Source organism: Oreochromis aureus, linkage group 12, assembly GCF_013358895.1.
Source record: "Oreochromis aureus strain Israel breed Guangdong linkage group 12, ZZ_aureus, whole genome shotgun sequence".
Lineage (NCBI taxonomy): Eukaryota > Metazoa > Chordata > Actinopteri > Cichliformes > Cichlidae > Oreochromis > Oreochromis aureus.
This window is the reverse complement of record NC_052953.1, coordinates 9769840-9790102: the sequence shown is the minus strand read 5'-3', so window position 1 is coordinate 9790102 and position 20263 is coordinate 9769840. Positions and strand designations below refer to the sequence as shown.

Below are 20263 nucleotides of genomic sequence, written 5' to 3'. Positions count from 1 at the left end.
AGCAATAAGAATGAATAGTTTTTATGGGGGGAGTGCTACACTAGAGTCTCCATCTTTATCAGGTCCCCCAGGAAAGCAGTGTGGCTCAGTGAAATGCTTTTAAGAGGAAGAATCTATTTTAAGAGGAAAAATAATTACATCGGAGTCATAATTGTTGGTTTTGGGACCTTTAATGCAGTTGAAAACATAATGAAATATATAGAATACCACCAGAGTTGTGTGACTAATATAGCAGGTAAATTACTGATAAAAGGACATGATTTTATATGGTTTGGACTTGAATATTTCTGAACCTGACCAATAAGCTTTACACAATTCAGGTATATTTCACCAAGTGTGCTTTCTGTGCTGTTGAAAGGCACAACATATGTAGTTTTTAGAACTTTCATGACCCTTTTCTAACCATATGAGCTTTTCTTTAATGTTTGTAAACATGCATTATGGTTTTTTTTAGTGGTTTAAAATCAACGAGCCTCATTTCCATCAAATCACAAACGTATTTTATGGTGCAGTTTTTATGGTATATGTAGTGAACTGTAAATGTTCAGACTTGAAAAGAAGACGTGCAGCTACTGCAGCTAATTAGCCGTCACAGTTCATGGCTTCAGGTTACTTTTTTTTTTTTAAGCACACACATTTATCTTTAGATATCTCGTGGGTACTTCTGGCTGCTCTTCTGTTTTCCCAGAGGATTTGCCAAAATAGATGATCCACGTGTTTGATTTGGCACAGACTTTTACATCCGATGCCCTTTCCGACACAACCCTCCCATTTATCCAGGCTTAGGATCGTCACTAGAAGTACACTAGTTTGTGACCCCCTGAGGCCGAGTTTGTGTTTCCTCTTGGTCTTAAGCTGTTTATCTAATATGTGTGAGGTAAATGGGGCATTTATGGGACATTTAAAACTGCTACGGGAACTGTTAAGAAATAAATCTGTGTCCTCTTTTGTTATCTAGAGTCTTGGTCATTTGCAGAGTGTGTGGGCGGGGATCTGTGGTATGTGCTGTGCAAATTACTCACGTTATGTTATGTAATCAGCTTCTCAAACCAGCTTCAGCTGGTTTCATATGGCAAAACATGTTCTGCTGGAGTTGAAACAGTCAGTTCATAAAAGAAAATAAGTTCGAGGTTGGGCAGTTTTAACATGTTTAAACGTGTCAGTATTTGCTCTAAGAAACTGATTTTTATCATTTCAAGGACCATTAAAAAAAAAACATGTTGTAGTCCAGTTTGGAGTCATTAATCTGTTTGATGGAGATTGTCACAATTGATATACCAAATTATTTACCAATGATGAAACTGAGTCATGAAACTGGGAATTTTTTTGTTTATATAACTTAATTGGTAACTAAGTCAAGGTTAAGAATGTTGGTTTATCCAGTTATCATGAAAGCAAATGGAAAGTTGTAAAAGGAGATGAACAGTGACTGAACAGTGATGGAGCGCAGAAATACTCCTGAAAGCCCTTTCATGAAGATGGCATTGGGGGGTGGGATCCAGGAAGTACAGCACAGTAAAGCACTCACGTGTTCCACAGTGTGATGGATTTTGCCGTAATGTGGGGAAGACAACAGGTGTTTATTATATTTACCTACTGGCCTGCACAAAGCTCCAGCTTGAATCCTTCTGAAAATCTGGAGGAACTTGAGAGATTGCCAGAGAAGGAACGGCTGGGATTGCTCAGAAGACGTGTGTGAAACTTGTTGAGAACTGCAGACGGTGTCCAGTAAAACTGACATGACTCACTGTTAGCATCGGGAGGCTAATAATTGCAACCTTGGTAGTTTTTGTTAAAATATTTTGTGTGTGCAAAGTAAAATAGAAACTAAGACTTTGATGTTTGGAGAAGCTGTTAAAAATTCATCTGTTTAACAGCAGTTGGGAAATACTTTAAAATAGTAAGTCTGTCGTCATCGGTTCACTTTTCTCATGAATTGAATTTTAGCGGCAAGTATTTACTCAAAATCATTTTACACTTCATTAATACGACCGCGTGCCCTTTCTGAAGATTTTTGGTGGTCCGGGCATATCAGCTTCTTTCATTTGTGGAAACCAACCAGTTGAGATCAAGTACACAAAAAACAATTATATACATAGTTTTTTGGCAAAATGTCCTATTGAGTAGTTTACCAAGTGTATCTTGTTAATCTTCCTACAAAACATGTACACACCTTGGAGAGAATGCTTTTAATACATTCATTTTTCCTACAGACAAATACTTTAGATTAGAAAAATGATTTTAAATGAGGACTACCTACTTGGTCACGACAAAGTAGTTAACATTTTCAAATAAAGGAGACATATTCACAAAAAAGTAACACCTTAAAATAACCATCACTTGTGAACTGATAATTGTGGAATGTTTAATTAACTTACCGTCACACCATGTAATGGCTGTTATTTACAAGATTAATTTGTGTGATAAATAAAAGATTCATAAAATACCGCCGTTTAATCAAACCCGCTGGTGCGCACAGTGTCCATTAGTGTTGGTCCCGTGAAGTACGGCAACAGTAAAAATAGTGTTGCTCTCAACGCCCGATATTTAAACCTAAAACACAATCATTAAACTTTAAGCACCAAAAACTAGTTGGTAAACTGAACCAAACTGCCAGCAAAGCAAAATCCGGGGTGTTAGAGACGCTGAAAACAAAACCAAATTGCCAGTGAAGCAGGAAAATGTACGACCTCCATATTTACAGTCTACAGCGTTTACTCCATCGACATCTCACTTGCCTACTTAATCTGAAATGATGTTTATACTAGTTGTTTTATAGACTTTACAATTGCCATCCAGATGACTGTTTACATAACAGTTAAGTTCACAGCTTAACAGAATCAACTAGAGTTTAATTATCAATCAATCATTCAATTGATGGTTATTATAAAGTGTTACAAAAAAAAAAAAAAAAAAAAAAAAAAAGGCTTAAGAATTACTCCTATACTGACAGTTACAAAAAAAAAAAAAAAAATGAAATTAAAGCAGCTATTTTACACAGAACAGAGGCACCAAGAGCAATTACAGATGTCACATTATCTGCACTTGGCTTAAAGTACAGCATTTCAGAGGTGGGCTATGGAGTGGCCTCTGTGTTGAAGGGTGCGCTTATTTTCGCAAGCTTGGAAGAGCAATAAGTCACACCTTTGGTCAATTTTAGTAGTTCAAGTCAGGGCAAAAGCCTACAACCCCATAAAAAGGGTGCAGTCAGAGAGAGCCCAGTCCCAACATCCACCTCGCACTTTTTTTTCCACCTGTTACATCAGCAGCAGCTCAGATCTGCCTCACTGTTAAAAATCAGATACTCGAGGGCTCTCCTGGAGATTTCAGAGGCCTAGTGCAGGTTTTGAGGAAATGTACCACTATATATAACTTCTATAAAAATCACAGATGTTTAAAATTGGAGGTTTTGTGCGCTGGCTGGACATTGGGACTGAGCCACAGAGAGTATCTAGGAGGAGGCTCTCTTCTCCTCATATGGAGACTCATACACCTCCATGGGTGGGCAGGTGCACACGAGGTTCTGGTCGCCATAGATGTCATCGATCCTGGAGATGCTTGGCCAGAATTTGGTCTCAGGTTTTATGAAGGGCTGTGAAGAGGGGAGAAAAGAGGGGTCAAAAAATTCAAACAATACGTTTATACAAAGCTCATTTCAAGTAGCCGGCTTTGCATTAAATGTAAACAGTCAACATACACCATTGCCAATGTTGACCAAATCAGGGCATCTATAACTTAATTAAAACAAAAAATCTATTTCTAAGTAATCTGAAATGTGGCTACAGGACATGAGACAAATTACATTTCTTATTTTTCACCACTAGAGGGCGATAAATACAAGTTAAACAGTACAGCTGCTTTCACCGTGTATGACTTTCACAAAAGTAACAGGGATTTCTTAATATGCATTTTTTCCTGCAACAAAGGGAACATTTAAATTAAAAAAAACAAACAAACAAACAAAGAAAAAAAACTTCAATTAAGGACAACAAAAATTTACAATATGCATACCAAGTCAGTTGTAGTCATTTTGCTAATTTTAAGAATGCAGGAATCAAAATCAAAGATAAAGAATTAAAACTTGATCTTTGGCTCTGCAAAAACTAAAGTTGGAGTGTGGAGTATCGAATAAGTCTAATGGGATAAAGGTACTCACCAAGGGGAAGGCAGCACACTCCCTGGAGTAGGGTCTGTCCCAGCTGGACGTTGAGATGCACGCCAAAGAGTGAGGGGCCATCTGCACACGCATACACACAAACACACACTTGCATGACGACTTCAGATATCATCAGCTTTATATTAACCACTGTATGGTATGTTTTCAGCACAGATACCTTAAGTGGGTTGATGCGCGAGTCCATCCTTCCCTCTTCGATTTCTGCGATCTCCTGTCTGATGGCTAGCAGGGCGTCGCAGAAACGGTCCATCTCAGCCTTGTCTTCCGATTCTGTAGGCTCAATCATAAGAGTACCTGCCACTGGCCAAGACATAGTGGGTGCATGGAAACCTAGACACAAACAGTAGAGAAGAAAATATATAATACTACTACAATAATAAACAACAAGTATCATATGCATCGGGAAAAATTATGAAGGGGAAATTTATATATCCATCAGCCTACCATAATCCTGCAGCCTCTTGGCCACGTCAACAGCCTCAATATTAGCTGTCTTCTTGAATGGCCTCACGTCCAGAATGAACTCATGGGCTACAAAACCTGTGCACAAGAAGGAGGAGGGGGGGGGGGAAACAAAAACAAAAAAAACAATAAAGTTAGTTATGCAGTTTAATTTATTTTAAAATGAGAGTAAATCACTACATGTCCACACAGACGGCACCATACCTTTCCTGCCTCGGTAAAGGATTTTATAGTGACCCTCCAGCCTCTTAGCCATGTAGTTGGCATTAAGGATGGCCACTTCTGTAGCATGCCGCAGTCCCTTGGATCCCATCATCTAAACACCAAAGCAGAATTAAAGCATCTGGGCTCCAAAAAGCCCAATGTTCAAAAGAACATTTTATTACAGCTTTAACATAACATTTTTCTTTATTAGCAGTAGTAGCACTCTGTCCAACAATTGCCCCTCTTTTTTGCTTTTCTTTTTATATAATGCGCACATTTCCTCCACCTCCTGGTAAACAGGGTGGGGTTTGGGTGGTGGGCTGCTGCCTCAAAATGTAACAGCTATGTAGAGTAGCTGTTAAAGTTAATATGACTTTCTTTCCCAGGATGTTTATCACAAATTAACACTTTTGTTCATGTGACTCTGGTCTGAAGTTGAAATCAGAGCCAGGTGACCAACTACTCATGTGACAATAACAGAGCCCAGGAAGGTTTCAATCACTTGTGACTGTAGACTTTAAAAATCACACACGGTTAAGTAACAAAGTTTCAAACATGCCAACAGATTAGTGGAAACGAGCTTACCAGTATGTTTCAATGTGGTCTCAACTCTATTTATCTGTGCTGACCTTAATGTAAGCCCAGGAGATTGGCAGGATGGCGCTGGAGCCCCAGGGAGCTGCGCTGATGGTGCCCAGTGAGCTGCTGATGTTCACTGACTGCATGGAAACCACTGGGTGGCTCGGTAAGAAGGGGGCAAGGTGCGCCTTCCTGATAAGTAGATGAATATACAGTCGGGTCAGAGAATCATCACAAAATAAAAAATTTAAAAAAAAAAAAAAAAAAAAAAACAACCTGTTCTGAGAGGGGTTTTTTTTTTATAAACAATTTCTCATCAAACTATTCACCATTTCTCCCTTTATATACACTGACTTACACTCCAATTGGCCCCATGCCGGGCCCTCCTCCACCGTGAGGGATGCAGAAGGTTTTGTGCAGGTTTAGGTGAGAAACATCCGACCCGTAATCTCCAGGACGACACAAGCCCACCTTCAAGGCAGAGCAAGAACATTTTTTTTTTTTTGAAATTAAATATTCTACAGAAAAACTTGCAAAAATGAGAAAAAAGAAAAATACTGATATAAGCTTAGTCTTTACCCTTTTCCAAAAAACAGATTTTTATTGCATTACCTGGGCATTCATGTTGGCGCCATCCAGGTACACTTGGCCACCGTTTTTGTGAATAAGGTCACAAACGTCTCCGATATGCTCTTCAAACACACCAAAGGTGGAGGGGTAGGTGATCATCATGGCTGCCAGGTTTGCCTTGTGTTTGTCCACCTGGAAAGATAAACATGTAAAAAAAAAATGCTGTGTCACATCATTTACATGAAGTCAAAGTTGCAGTCTGTCATGAACACACAGCCTTTAACACACCAATTCATTGTGGAAAGGTTGCTAGATACTTAAAAGACTCAGTATGAAGTTAATCAGACTTAATTGGCTGGTTTATTTGCAATTACTCCAATAAGAAACACTATAACTGTAGCTTTGCAAAGAACAAATGGCATCATGCTATTTGGCATTTTACATGTAAGATCCATTTTTAAGGCTTCAGACTGCTATACGCATTTGGATTAAAGTGAGGATTGACTTAAGACGAGAAGCCCTAAAAGAGCTTGTTTCACAGAGTGAAGATCGCAAGAGTTTACAATAAATGAGGATTATTTTGACCTGTGAGTCATGCAGAGCAAAAATACTGCAAAAAATAGATTCCCTTCAAATCCACCTATGAAACTGGACATTTCAGTCTTGGATAAACCTGTTAATATTTGTAGACAACACAAATCTCGTACAACAGCGTCCATTTTCTCACCAGGGCCTTCAGGTGAGACAGATCGATGTTGCCATCCTTATCCACCTCCACCACTTGAACCTTCATTCCTGCCATCTGAGCGCTTGCTGGGTTGGTGCCGTGTGCCGACTTGGGGATTAGACAAACCTGAGGCAATGGGAGAAGTCATCAGCAAAGCAGAACAAGCAAAAATGCAGCTTGAGTCATTGTCCTAACCATAATCCAAAGTCACGCCAAAACTGCTGTGACTGCAGGTTATGCAATAAGAGAAACCAAGCCAATTAAAGCCATAGATATTTCAGATCCAAAGTGAAGCTCAATTAAATAAAAATAAAAATAGATATAATTAAATTAATGAGACTGGTGGCTTAAGCCACTTTTATTTATACAAAAACAACTTAACTTTTAAGGTCTCAGTGTGAGGAAACTGTGCAGCTCTTTGATCTCTGGTACTAATGAGTAACCTGCCTGCAGGTCATTAACTGATTTTTATCCCTTATTAGGGTGACACATCTGGCATTTTGCAACCCAGTTTCACAGGCAAACTAGGGCACATGGATCCGTGTGTTAGCCAAAAAAGACATATGACTGACCTGAAAAACAGTGCTGTGCTGTCACTCCAGGAACTCTCACTTGACAAAGTCTTAAAACCTCCAAATATGGAGTCTTAAAAAACAGCTAGCCTATGGGATTACAGCATTTTCAGCTCCTTGTTTGCACAAACAGATGCCAGTTTGGACCTTGACTAGTTCCAGGAATCAGGCCACTAAGATTTACTTATTAGGAAGCAATAAAAAAATAAAATAAATAATAATAATAAAATTACAGTAGAAGAGAGAATAGTTCAGTACGCTTGTCTTTAAATTGGGTAGTGCCTCATCATCCCTTATCATGAGTTGACAAGCGGTAAGCATGTCAGGATACTGAAGGAGTAACTGTTGCGAATACTTGAAACATGTTAATGTTTCTGTGATGTTAAAGTGACAACAATAAACCTGTCACTGATTGGGGGTTACTCTGTGTGGCATATGTGCTAATACTCTGTTAACCTGTCAGTATCAGGAAGGATAATACTGATAGTACATAGTCTTTACATGTCAGCAAAGTCTTCTCAATGTCACCTGATTAGATACAACATTTAATGCACCAACAGCCATATGTTTAGTTGCCATATGAAGTTCTGCTAGGACACTGTTGGCATTCATGTAAATGTTGCCTTGATGCATACCATCTGCTTATACATCGTTGCAGACCAAGGACACCTCAAAGGCAATAGCTCTCCCAATGGCAGGAGCATAGTTACTAGAACACTGTAAAAACTGCTCAGGAGAAAGGAAAACATCACAAGCAGCCGCTCTCAAAAATTCAAGCTCTGCATGCACAGACCAAGCCTGATCCATGGACATGTCACCCTGGAACCCACAGGATCCAAAGAATCTACCATCCTAGTGCCAGTTGCAAAAAGATTCCTCTGAACTGATGGAAACACACTTGCCATGCATTGTGCAGCCCCCCCTCCTTTACATCACCAAAAAGAGAAGCACTGCACAATGCCAGGGAAGCAACTTTAATGTTGTGGCTAAACAGTGTATATATTTTTAAGCAGTTCAATAGAAACTGAAAGTTTCATTTTCACAGTTTGTTTACCTCCAGGTATTTTTTTAAAGCTCAGTGAATCACCATTTTAACTCTAGAAAGTTTTCAGAAGATGAAGCTCTTCCTCAGAGTTATACAAGTTTAAATTAAAGTAAAATGTTGCTACTTAAAATTTAATGCACAAAAAGTGGATTTTTTTTTTTTTTTAAACTACCTAAGACACTGCAGACTTCAGCCGTAGGATTCGATTTTCTTGCAGAGACTAGAGACTCTAGCTTAAAATAATTTTGGGTTGGATAAAATGGCACTAATTAACCATGACTGCAACTCTATTAGACTTTTGTTCTTTCCAGGACACTTACACTTCTTGAACTCTCCCCCTTTGAGTTCAGGTAGGCTTTTATGGCAGCCAGGCCTGCATATTCTCCCTGAGCACCACTGAAAAATAAGGCAGACACCATAGTCATGCATATAACACACACAGCCTCATCAAAGTCCAAAGACCAGTCTACAGACATTACCAAAAGAGGAGGGAAAGATGGGATGAAGCTAGGTGCATTCTTGGCCAATGTAGCATGCTCCACCATGAACACACTGCCGCTGATAAGCGGTGACAGAGAGCAGAGGTGGGTGTGTCGCTTATCAGCTGTAATATGAGGCATGCAAATCCTAATGCTGCAAGTGTGAAACCAGCTACGCACCGCTCTAATAAAGTCGCTGTGGTTCCCCTTGACATTAATACCTTATTAAAAGTCGATTGCGAAATTTCTTCCCTTTTAGATTTCCACAAACTTTTGTGTCACAAAGGTGCCATCCCCATCCTACGTTCAGCACCACTCTCCAATTCAGTGAGCTCTTTGAAATAACGGTTCTTTCACAAATGTTTGTAAAGGAAAACTGTACTGCTAAGTGCTTGATTTGAGCATTTTCTTCCTTCTGCAGAGGTTCTTTGACCCAGAAGGAGGGTTCGGGATAATTTGATGATTGCACTGCACCAAAGTAATCATCCTAAAGAGGAACATGCTCCTGTCTGTGCCAAATATCATCCAAATCCAACTGATACGGTCTGTGCACCAACAAGTACACAGTTTTGCGCCCTCACCTGTTTGGCTGGAACGAGATCTTGTCATAGCCCGTCACCTCACAGAGGTCTTTCTCCAGCTGTCTGAAGAGTTTCTGGTAGCCCTCTGCCTGATCCAGCGGCACGAAAGGATGGATGTTGGCAAACTCCCTCCATGTGATGGGCTGTCAGAGGACACAGCAGTGAGACATAATTACTCAAAAAGCATTTCATGTTACACCTGAAGAAAACTGAAAAACTAGCTCCTGTTTTTACTCACCATGAGCTCTGATGAGCTGTTTAGCTTCATGGTACAGGAGCCCTGGAAATAAAAACAGTTTTTTCACTACTTTATCACACTAGTATAAAGCATGCTATAAATTTCAACTATCTGTGAACCTGAACCTCTGCCTTGACTTATGGTAGCCTCACCAGGGGTATCATGCTGTGGACTAAGGAGAGGTCCTTATTCTCCAGACGCTTCATATATCTCACAATGTTGGTCTCAGAATGGTAACTGAAGGAAAAAACAAAAAGCAAAGACACTTAACAGAAGGTTCATATAGCAATAATGCTATGTTGTGCCAAGAAACCCTGGCATTAATGTGGATCTTGGACACGTAACAGCTGACCCAAAGACTGCTCCAGTAACACCGCAAATATCCTAAAGCACCGACTCTCCAAATTTCCACATCCCAAACACATCGATTATACAAGCGACACAGCCTCTTTAAAAGGGATAAATTACAAAAATTAAATCAAAATTCTCATGCATTTTCATTTCAGTTGTTACCTGGACCATCTTTAAACATTACAGCTTTCATTGATGAGGCAGTAGTGGTTCAACATGGGTATCGTCTTTGGAGTTGTTACACCCTTAGAATATGGTCAATCCAAAGTGACCCCACTCCACAGCCCACTGCTAACAATACTCTAATAGCTCAATTTTAGGGAAATGGTTCAAATGTTGTGGCTGATCTGTGCACGCACTACCTAAGGTTAACTAAAAGTTTTACCCTCTTTATGTCAAGGATCATGTCAAAGAATAAATGTAGCGCTCAGACACTGGAAGCCTGGATACAAGACGGCATTTATGGAACTACTGGTGTGGTAAGATATGACTGCAACACCATTAAAGTTCTCATTGTGCAGTTAATCAAAGGTTATTACAGCTGAAAAGCTCCAAACACAAACTTCTCCCTCTTTCTCGGGAACAGCACATCCTTAAACTGGGAACAGACCTGTTGAAGACCTGGTGTGTAAGGTATTTGCTTGTCCTCTTGAAAGGACTTCCCATGATTCCCTTCACCCGCTCGCCCATCTTTTCAGCTATCAGCTCCTGAAAGGTTCAAATTAAAGCAAAGTCATTCTCTCCACAACCATAAAACAATAAATGCTTAAAATAAAAACCAGTAACATATTAAGTAATGAATAACTTAGACAGCACAAACAAACAAAGGAAGTAACCATCAACATACAGCAGAAGATTCACAGCCAAAGACCCAGAGCAAGTCATCCAAATCCCTCTCAGTCACCGTTTCATCGAGCGAGACGCCCAACTGTTCAAAGAGAAGAAAAGAGGATTTTTTAAAAAACGTTTTCCAGCTACTCAAGTCTTTCACCCTAAACTGATGAACAGTAAAAAACCCTCACAAATAGGTGAAAACTTGAGGCAAGAACTATGCTAGTACTTGTTCTGACAGCTTATCTATAATAAACAGTGGGTTTTTTAATTGGCTTGCCAATTATAATCCAAGCTCAGTGAAATTCTGAAATTGAAAATATCTACTGCAGAAAAGTTAATTAGGAAACATTTTGCACTCCTGAGATCAGTGGCAATGATTTATGTATTGATCCATTCATTATACATTACATGGATCGTTTGTAGATTAGTCAATATGTTTAAGCCAATGAACCTGCTGTTATGCACTCCTATATTTTAGCTCTTCCTGGGTGAGTGAGGAAGTGTGTTACACTAGCTAAGAAGTCACATTCCACTCTTACAAAGTTTAAATTGGATTCACTGGTTCTTGATCCTCTCAAGAATTCTCTTTTGCACCCAACATTTTTCCCCACATATCCAATTAGAGGATTTTGCATCTTATCCAGTTTTAGATCTAGTTAATGTGCTAAACTTCCCTTCATCCCTATAAGCCATTTTCAGAGTTTTCCAGGAGCTACAACAATCAATCGCTTCTGGGCAAAGATCCCCTCCCATTTCAGCCTGAAAACTACTGCAGGAAAAAAAAAAAAAAGTTTCTGCATACACATGAGGCAGAATTAATTTCCACTCCTTTTTTGCAGTGCACCACTCACAAAGCATTACCCAAAAACTGCAAGTCGCTCCACTTCAAGGACTGCAGGTTTAGACCACCTTAATCAGTCCAGTGCTTTCCCCAAAACATTTTTTGACCCTCACCACTCCTTCGGTGTAGACTCGCAGGTTTATCTTCCTCTGCTCAGCTCTCTCCAGGATATCTTTGGCAGCCACGCTACAGCTGATCTTTAGTGTGTCAAAGAACATTTCACTCTGCAGCCGGTGTCCCGCTCTCTTCAGACCTGAAAGAAAATGTAGGAATTAACTGTGCACGGCATGTTTGCGGAGAGAAGTTTGGAAAAAGACAAAGAACAGAAATTTTGTGGCATATTTGTCTCTATCCAGTCTTTAATCACTCACTACCGAGAATGTGCACAAATAAAAATGGGAAATTCTCAGTTTACGAGGAGGAAAGCATATTTTTTAAATAACATAATTTCCATTTTGAGACTATTTGAGAGAGGACTGAAGTTTTACTGCAATGTTGCATATATATTTATATACCTTCTGCAAGGATCAAAGCAGCACCATGTGTCCTCTTCGCAATGTGCTTTAGTCCCTGGGGTCCATGATACAGTCCATACATAGCAGCCATGTTGGCCAGCAGAGCCTAGGAAAAAAAATGTTTAAATTAATTTCAAGAAATGCATTTCACCAAAATGAAGGAATGTGCATATAAACCTGGATCGTACCTGCGCAGTGCAAATGTTGCTGGTTGCCTTATCTCTGCGGATGTGCTGTTCTCTGGTCTGCAGCGCAAGACGATATACTTCTTTACCAGCTGCATCTCTGCAACGACAGCATAGCATTCAACCATCTTACCACTGTCATCAGTTTACTCAGAAATGAAGATTAGTAATCTTGAACCCTGAAGGTCGCTTCTCACTTGGTGACTCCAACCATTCTGCCAGGCATCATCCGGACCAGGTTTTCTCTAACGGCAAAAAAGGCAGCATGTGGACCGCCGTAGCAAAGAGGAACCCCAAACCGCTGGGAACTGCCCAGTGCGATATCAACACCAAATTCTCCAGGGGGACGTAGCACACACAGTGCTAATAGGTCTGTGGCACAGCAAGCCAGGGCCTGGACGGGAGATAAGAAACCAATCTCAGCAGTGGAAATGAACAAAGCTGTTCCCATTTGTTATTGAGATCATTCTTAAGCCTAATTATATCCCCTGATCCCACTGTTCTTTTGGAGAGCTTTTACATTTCTTTTTGTGGTTAAAGCTTTCTTACCCCACCCTTGTGTGCCCGATCTACAAGTGCAGTGAAGTCTTCCACTCTGCCATCAGTGTCTGGATATTGAAACAGCACACCGCTCACATCTTGTCCACTGAAGTCCATCTCATGAGGCAGCTTTAGAATCGTTTTTACCCCAATATAGCTGCAACACAGCAGTCAAAACTTGAACGATCAAAATACAGACACGGGATGCAATCAAAGTTGCGCCCAAATAAAAGAAACAAAATCAATAACCCCAATTTAAATTCCCCTTCAAGGTAGTATTTTTGTGCACTTCTGGACCACTTCAAGTACAACTGCAGCTACATTTGAATCTCCCTGTTCAGGTCTGAACACTTGGATGAGCAAACTTTTGTCTTGTGTGTCAAAGTCACACAACGTTGACGTAGACGATCATCATTAGTGATGGACAAAAGGCTCCATCAATTCAAAAACTGAACGGTGAAACAGCCAGTGTCTAAGACTAAATGCATCAGGTCAGGAAAAACCAAGGCCACATCCTGACCTTAACTGGGATGTGTTCCAGGGTGCAACAGCTCACCGGCAGCAGGAAATACCACTGTTGCACATCACCAAGCCTTCTTGCCAGGTTTGGCACCCTGCCACTTCGTCCTCTTCCCCAGAATAAAATTAACTTAACGGGCCATCGTTTTGTCAGCATGAAGATGACCCAGGACACAATGCAAAGGCAAGTAAATGTAGCAGGAGACCTGACGTGGTCCAGGGTGCACAAAGACAGAACCCCAAGGAGGACATATGATGGCACACAGAGAATACACCTCAGTTAATTAAAAAAAAAAAAAAAAAATAATAAAGTTGCCTAGGACAACACCCTGGCATTGGGTTTTACTTCAATCTTGTAATTTTAATATTGAAGACATTTAGATTTTTTATGATTTACCGTTACTGGAGACCTCATACATTGACTGTCTGTCTATGATGCGTACTTAGCTCTCGTCTGCACTACAGCAATAGTCTGGGGATGGCAGCGTGGGTCAACGTAGAAGGTTCTTCTTTTGTTTTGTCTGTGAGAAGCAAATATCAATAACAGACCACTGTAAGGCAGGTTTAACACACACTATATCAGGTTGCACAGACTACAATCCATTCTAGTCATTTATAAGTGGCCAAAATATCATAATTTCACAAGACTATATTTAAGATAAATTGAGCACATTTCTCTAAACAGGTCAGCAGGTAAATACCTGTGACAGAGCTGCATGGCCTCAGCAGCAGCCGTTCCCTCATCAAGCAGAGAGGCATTAGCCACAGGCATGCCTGTGATGTCACAGATCATGGTCTGGTAGTTGAGAAGAGACTCCAGGCGACCCTGAGCGACCTCGGGCTGGTAAGGCGTGTACTGAGTGACCCTGTGAACAAACCCCAACACAATGATTCAACAGAGCGAGTCTGGACAGAAGGACAATAGCACAAAGTCGATGGCATTTATGGACCCAAGACTGGTCAGGGGAGGCCATTGTATGTCTTCTCTGACCCTAAGAGTTTAGAGAAAATGTGGGTCGGAATAGCTGACTTGGAACTGTGTGAAAGAAAATTTTGTTCAGCAAAACGTTGGAGCAATGCAGTTCTCACAAGACCCAAATCAAATCACAAGACTTCTCATTGAGGGCACGTTACTCTGCACCATGACAGTTAAGCTTCAAATTAGTATCCCAAATTTAGGAATAAATATCATTAATTGTCCACAGAAGAAACCAGCTCACACCACTTTCAGATTTCCATCACATTTCTTCCAATGCAAGGTAGCCTGACGGCACTCACCAGCCTGCATTCTCCAGGAGGTTGCGCTGGATGGGCGGCGGTACGGAGCAGTTGTAGTAACCCATGCCGATGTAGGACCTCCATACTTTGTTTTTTGATGCAATCTTTTGAAGAGACTCCAGAACCTCATTCTCACCTGCAAAATATTTAAAAGGCAGATGTTTAAACTTATTCCAAACACCGGTCACGGAGTCGTAAGTGAGAAATACAGGAAGAAAGTGTTAGTAACTGTTAAAATACAATACAATACAATACAATATTGCCATAAACAGCAACAGTCATAAGCTTACACCACACACTTAACACTTAAAATTTCAGGTGTTTTATTCATTTTTACACAGTGTAAAATAGTTCTATTTAAACTACATCATGTGATACATCTGTCATTATGTCTGCTGGTGAACAACAAGACCTGTCTGAAAGTCTGATGAACCCTCACGTGAGCCACTGATTGTGTAACAAGATGAAGAATATCATTATAGCGAGCAATCAGGTGGTCTAAATAGTTAAAAATTAGTCAGTGAAATCCAATGCTAGTCTGTTTTCTACTGACAGCCTCATCCATCCATGTTATATCACTGAGAACATAAGATAAATTTCCCTCAGTATTAAAATTTTATGTTCCCTAAAAACTGGCCCCAAAACCTAGTACTGATCAAGCTCTAGTTTAAAATAAAATACATAGAAATAATTACTTGCAGGCCTAAATAAAGCATTTAAAGTAATAAGGCTTTAATAACCTATTATGACACTGAAGACAAACATGTTTTAGACATTTCCCTCCATGTCCAATGCAAGACTGCACAATACAAAACAAACAAACAAACATGCATATTGTTACTTCCCCAATTTTATTAAGCTTCATTGCTCAGTCCTGTAAGGGAGCTCTGCCAGAGCACAACCAGCCTCTGAGATTCCTCTGGCCTTTCTGGCTGCCTAGCAACTCCAAGGAATGGACAATACCGCCCGTTTAAACCAAGAGTCCTGGCTACTCCCGTTTTGGTGAAAGGAGGACACCTCTAGTCGTGGTGGCGTGAGGGACCACAGCCAGTATACAAGTGGATATTTACAGCTTCTTCGAAAGATGGGGAAAAAAAACAAAAACAAAAAAAACAGAAGTATTTGGAAATTCAGGACAAACTATAAATAAAAGTACATTTGGGGATGACGCTCAGGGTGGGTTGATGGGACGTGCGAATCGGAGTTCGTTTCAGTTGGAGGACTGCTTTCCCATGGTCCCAGAGTTCTACAGGGCAGCAAAAAAAAGCCTGATTCACAACCATCCAGGAGGGCTATTGTTGAAGAGAGAATCCTTTGCTGGCTTTGCAAACTGAAGCCCTTCAAAGCTGAACAAGCAGAAAACCAGCACGGCCTCCAGTTTGTTCCTTCAGCATGGCTTGTTGCATTATGAAACCTGACAGTGTCAGGAGGGGCTGACATACAGGCAGGTCAGAGTGACTCTGGCTAATAGACACATCAGAGTACCTGAGCATTAGAAACCTCTTATAAAGATCCTTTTCTTACTATAAATGTTAAATTTAGTAAAACTGTCATGACTTGGCTCTTTTGACTCTGCAAAAAGAGCTCAGTCATCGTTCATTGCAAGTGTAAATCACAAAGCTTTTCGACATGCCTTATTTCAATAGCCTGGCATTAAGCTGGGTGCAATTCAGTTTGATCATTTATTGACCGTGATTAAGACTTTGAGCCAATACACATTGGTCTGCTTTGATTGCCGAATTGCATGCGTCCCCCCCCCTCCCCTTTTTCTAATAATTTATTGACCATCAATAATCATTTTTATGCTTAAAACTGAAATATCAGAGTTCATAAGCATAGAGTCATGGTAAAAGTAAAGTAAAGTACTTTCTCTTTCGGTTGTATGGTTTAACTTGTCAGGACACTACAATGTCTTAAAGAAATTAGGTTGGATCTCTGGAAATTGATACAAGGCCATTTACAAACAGTTTGAAGTGCATTATTCTGCAGCGAGAAAGATTATTCACAAATAGAACACATTCAAGACAGCTCTCAAGCTTTTCAGGAGAGGACATCCCAGTGAATTCACCCAAAGGTCAGATCATGCACAAAGAAATTACCACCCCCCACAAAAAAAAAAAAAAAAAAAAAAAAAAAAAAAAAGCTAGAGCATGTACAGCTTGTTTGGAAAGGTTACCTCACACCAACTGTAAATGAGTGATGGTTTGGACTTGTTTTACAGCCACATGACCCGGGCACCTTGCAGTCATATTCGACCTTCAACTCCTCTGTATACCAAAGTATTCTGGAGTCAAATGTGAGGCCATCTGTCCAACAGCTAAAGCTTGACTGAAACTGGGTCATGCAACAGGACAATGATCCAAGCACAGCAGAAAATCTACAACAGAATCTCTAAAGGAAAAAAGGAAGGGGTAGGGGGGAATCAAGGTGTTGCAATGGCCTAGTCAAAGTCCAGACCTCAACCTGATTGATATGCTGAATGGCAGTACCTTCAGAGAGCTGTGCATAAATGAAACCTCAACAAACTGAAGCAATGCCGTAAAGAAGCGTGGGCCTAAATTCCTCCACAATGAGGCGAGAGACTGATAGGCTGCAGGAAACCATTACTAAAAAGTTACTGCTGCTAAAGGTAGTTAAATTACACTTTGTTTGTCACTAACTGCTTCTGCATTTTAGTTTTTGCTAAACATCTAAAGACATTGTGTGATATGTCATGTACATCAGGGGTTGTATCTGCCTAATTTGATGACCTGAGGTCTGTACTGTGAAGCAGGATTTCATGTCATCCAGGTAACTTCAGCATTGACTCTGGACTTTCTGTATTAAGAAGGTCATTCTTAGCAGGGTGAGCCATATCTGTGAAACCATGGTTACTTATGCTGCTTTTTATTTATATATGTATGTATATGTAATGTTTTTAATCTCCTGTCTCTCCAGCACTATTTTTGCACATTTGATAGTGACAGGCCCACTTCACAAAACAAACTGAGCAAAAATACAGCTCCACATGAAAATACACGTTAATTCACACAGGAAGCCATCAGCTTAGAGCTGAAAAAGCCGCAGCTTAAAAAGCGTTAAAAAGATTGACTTCTGTATAGGATTAAACACAGCAGCAGTCTGTCTGCTGCTGAAATGTAGGCTATCCGTGTTGTATAGGAGCAAGAAAAAAAACCCCATCCATGCAGCATCATGAAACCACCTTATTAGGATCCCCGGCTGTGATGTAACGTAACGTGAACGCTGTAACCAGATTGAACTGGACTTGGGACCGGAGCTCAAGGCTAAACTTTACACTCCAGTTGCCATCCTATGAGCATCGGCTTCCCAACAGGAGATTGGTGCCGCTCGCCGAGTTTCGCAAAAACAACTCCAAATATGTTCAAAGGAAGACTTAACAGGGGAGAGCGCTCCGCGCCACACAATAGAAGGGCAACCTACATTTCAGCCTCTCACTTGGCTTCATTGAGCGCCCGTTGGGTGTGGGAAAAGCTCGACATGTTTTAAAAAAAAATAAATTAAAATTTTAAATAAAGCTGCACAATATGAGGTTAACACTCATACCCCCCTCCACACACACACACACACGTTGATTTGAATTACATTTACAATTTGAAATTGAGATTGGTGGCGCATCGAGGGAGATTTAGGCAGCAGCTTGCAGCGCTATAATAACAGGAAGAGATTCAGCTACTGTTTCACTAACACATACGTGCACATCAGGCCAAACTTACAGACTGGATCATCCATCCTCAAGCTCCTCTGCAGACGGATAGAAGATGGTACTGTGTTTTCAATCAACTGGTCGACTGACTGTGGGAAAAAGGGGAAGTTTAATGAACAAAGGCGCGTAAACCGCTACCCAGGGACATAAACACGCCACTCAGTGCAGGTGTTTTTGTGCTGAAACTTGTCTTAATGAAAATGAAAGGGGTTTTTTTTTGCGCCCATTTCATAGAGGGAGGGAAACAGCGACGTAAATCTTACCTCGAGTCCCAGAACATCCAGCATGTCTCTCTTCTCCTTCTCACCTGGACCGATGTGGCGCTCAGCAAAATCATCATGTCTGGGTAAAATCCTTTCTATCTGCCTGGAGGAGACGGCTGCAGAGGTCCTCAGAGCCCGGGCTGATGTTGTTAGGGATGCGCAGCTGTTTCGGATCTTGCACTGAAGTTTCCAAACCACGCGGCTCTTATCGCTCAAATGCCTGCGCGGTGCGCCGGGATTCACCGACTTGGCCAAAAAGACCCCCCAGGACTTGGCGCAGCTCTGCATCTCTAAATCACACTGCGAGACAAGCGTGCAGAAACTGGTGAAGCCTTTCCCTCCCTTAACTCAGCAGACTTTCCACCCACTGGGACCGACGCGACCGGCGCAGGAGATACAGCCAACTCCTTTAAACTGCAGAGTTTATACGGCTGCACAGTTGCACAAGAGCGGACCAATCAGAGCGGAGACGCTGCGTGACGCGGTGACGAGCCCCGGCTAACCAGCTGCTCAACTTTTCACGTGCCCATAATCTCCAATTGAGCAAGGATAGTAAAAGAGAGGTATGGATCCAGAATTATTTCATCAGCTAATTCAGCAGTCGACCCGCCTAGAATACAGACAAACTAGGAACAGGACGTGCTGTGAGTACACGTGGTTACGCCTGAACATTAAACACATTATTTGTGTTTTCCAGTTTCACAAACAAAGCCCTAACCTGTGAGATGAAAACATGCCAATAAATCGTTGCTTAAAGAAAGATAAACATAATCTGTACTAAAACAACTTAATCCACAATAGCTCAATAAATAGAATAAACACAAAAGTAGCTAAGAAAAATACATAGAATAAATATATTTCACGTAAAGAAACACTAAAGGAGCTCAATAAGCTAATTGAGTGAAAAATCTTTATAAAAGGAAATGAAAAGCTATGGGAAAAGTGAATACACTGTAATAAAGTGGGTCTAAAAAAAATCAGTAAAGTCAAAATAAAATTATTACAAACTGGTTTATTACATTTAGTTCAAACACACTCACAGCAAATGTCTGCACAGCTGTTTCAGATCTTGAACTTAAGTTTCCAAACCAAACAGGTCTTATCTCAGTGGTGAACGCTGTCGCTCTATTCTGTGGTAGATGACTCTGGAAAATATAATCTGTACACCCTTCGGTGACTGTGCAGGGATGAAATAAACTACATAAGAGAGCAGATTATTCTCTGCTGTGCTGCAAAGAGTTCTTGCATGTGGTTATTATAGATTCCATAACTCCATTGTGACAGCAGACTGAATTTGCTGCCTGTCTAGTCAGTGATGCAGAGAGTCCAAATAACCCCAACATCAGTCTATGCCAAGCCTATTCAAATGGCGGCCCGCGGGCCACATGCGGCCCAGAAGCAACCTGCGAGTGGCCCTGCCTGTGGGCCTGGCAGAAACACAAAGAAAATACAAAAAATTAATTAATTAATTTAAAAAAACTAAAAAAATTCCTACAACGTAGTGTAGTCTGTGAATGCAACACTCCCAGTAGCCTAGCAATATTTAACCCACAATGCACCGTGATGTAAACATATTAAA

General features: G+C 40.7%; 1 protein-coding gene across 1 annotated transcript; it reads right to left on the bottom strand.

The window, feature by feature from the left end:
• Positions 1-2174: 2174 nt before the first annotated feature.
• On the bottom strand, positions 2175-18972 carry gldc (glycine dehydrogenase (decarboxylating)). Its single transcript, XM_031729688.2, has 25 exons — positions 18685-18972; positions 18432-18510; positions 14698-14833; positions 14121-14285; positions 13863-13940; positions 12910-13057; positions 12558-12754; positions 12364-12460; positions 12176-12281; positions 11774-11913; positions 10833-10913; positions 10596-10693; positions 9787-9871; positions 9635-9676; positions 9397-9539; positions 8657-8732; positions 6720-6845; positions 6035-6184; positions 5781-5893; positions 5473-5614; positions 4844-4955; positions 4622-4717; positions 4335-4507; positions 4157-4237; positions 2175-3592 (listed from the first exon to the last, which is right to left on the bottom strand). Exons 1-25 carry the CDS (start codon positions 18970-18972, stop codon positions 3452-3454), a joined length of 3093 nt encoding a protein of 1030 aa, XP_031585548.1. The 3' UTR covers positions 2175-3451.
• Positions 18973-20263: the final 1291 nt, after the last annotated feature.

What these genes read in the sequence shown, in the direction of transcription:
- gldc (XM_031729688.2), bottom strand. Translation starts at nt 18,972, where the DNA reads ATGCAGAGCTGCGCCAAGTCCTGGGGGGTCTTTTTGGCCAAGTCGGTG. An exon ending in AGAATGGTTGGAGTCACCAA is followed by an intron (nt 12,461 to 12,557) that starts GTGAGAAGCGAC and finishes CTGTCGTTGCAG; the next exon opens with AGATGCAGCTGGTAAAGAAG. An exon ending in GGCATGGGGCCAATTGGAGT is followed by an intron (nt 5,615 to 5,780) that starts GTAAGTCAGTGT and finishes TCTACTTATCAG; the next exon opens with GAAGGCGCACCTTGCCCCCT.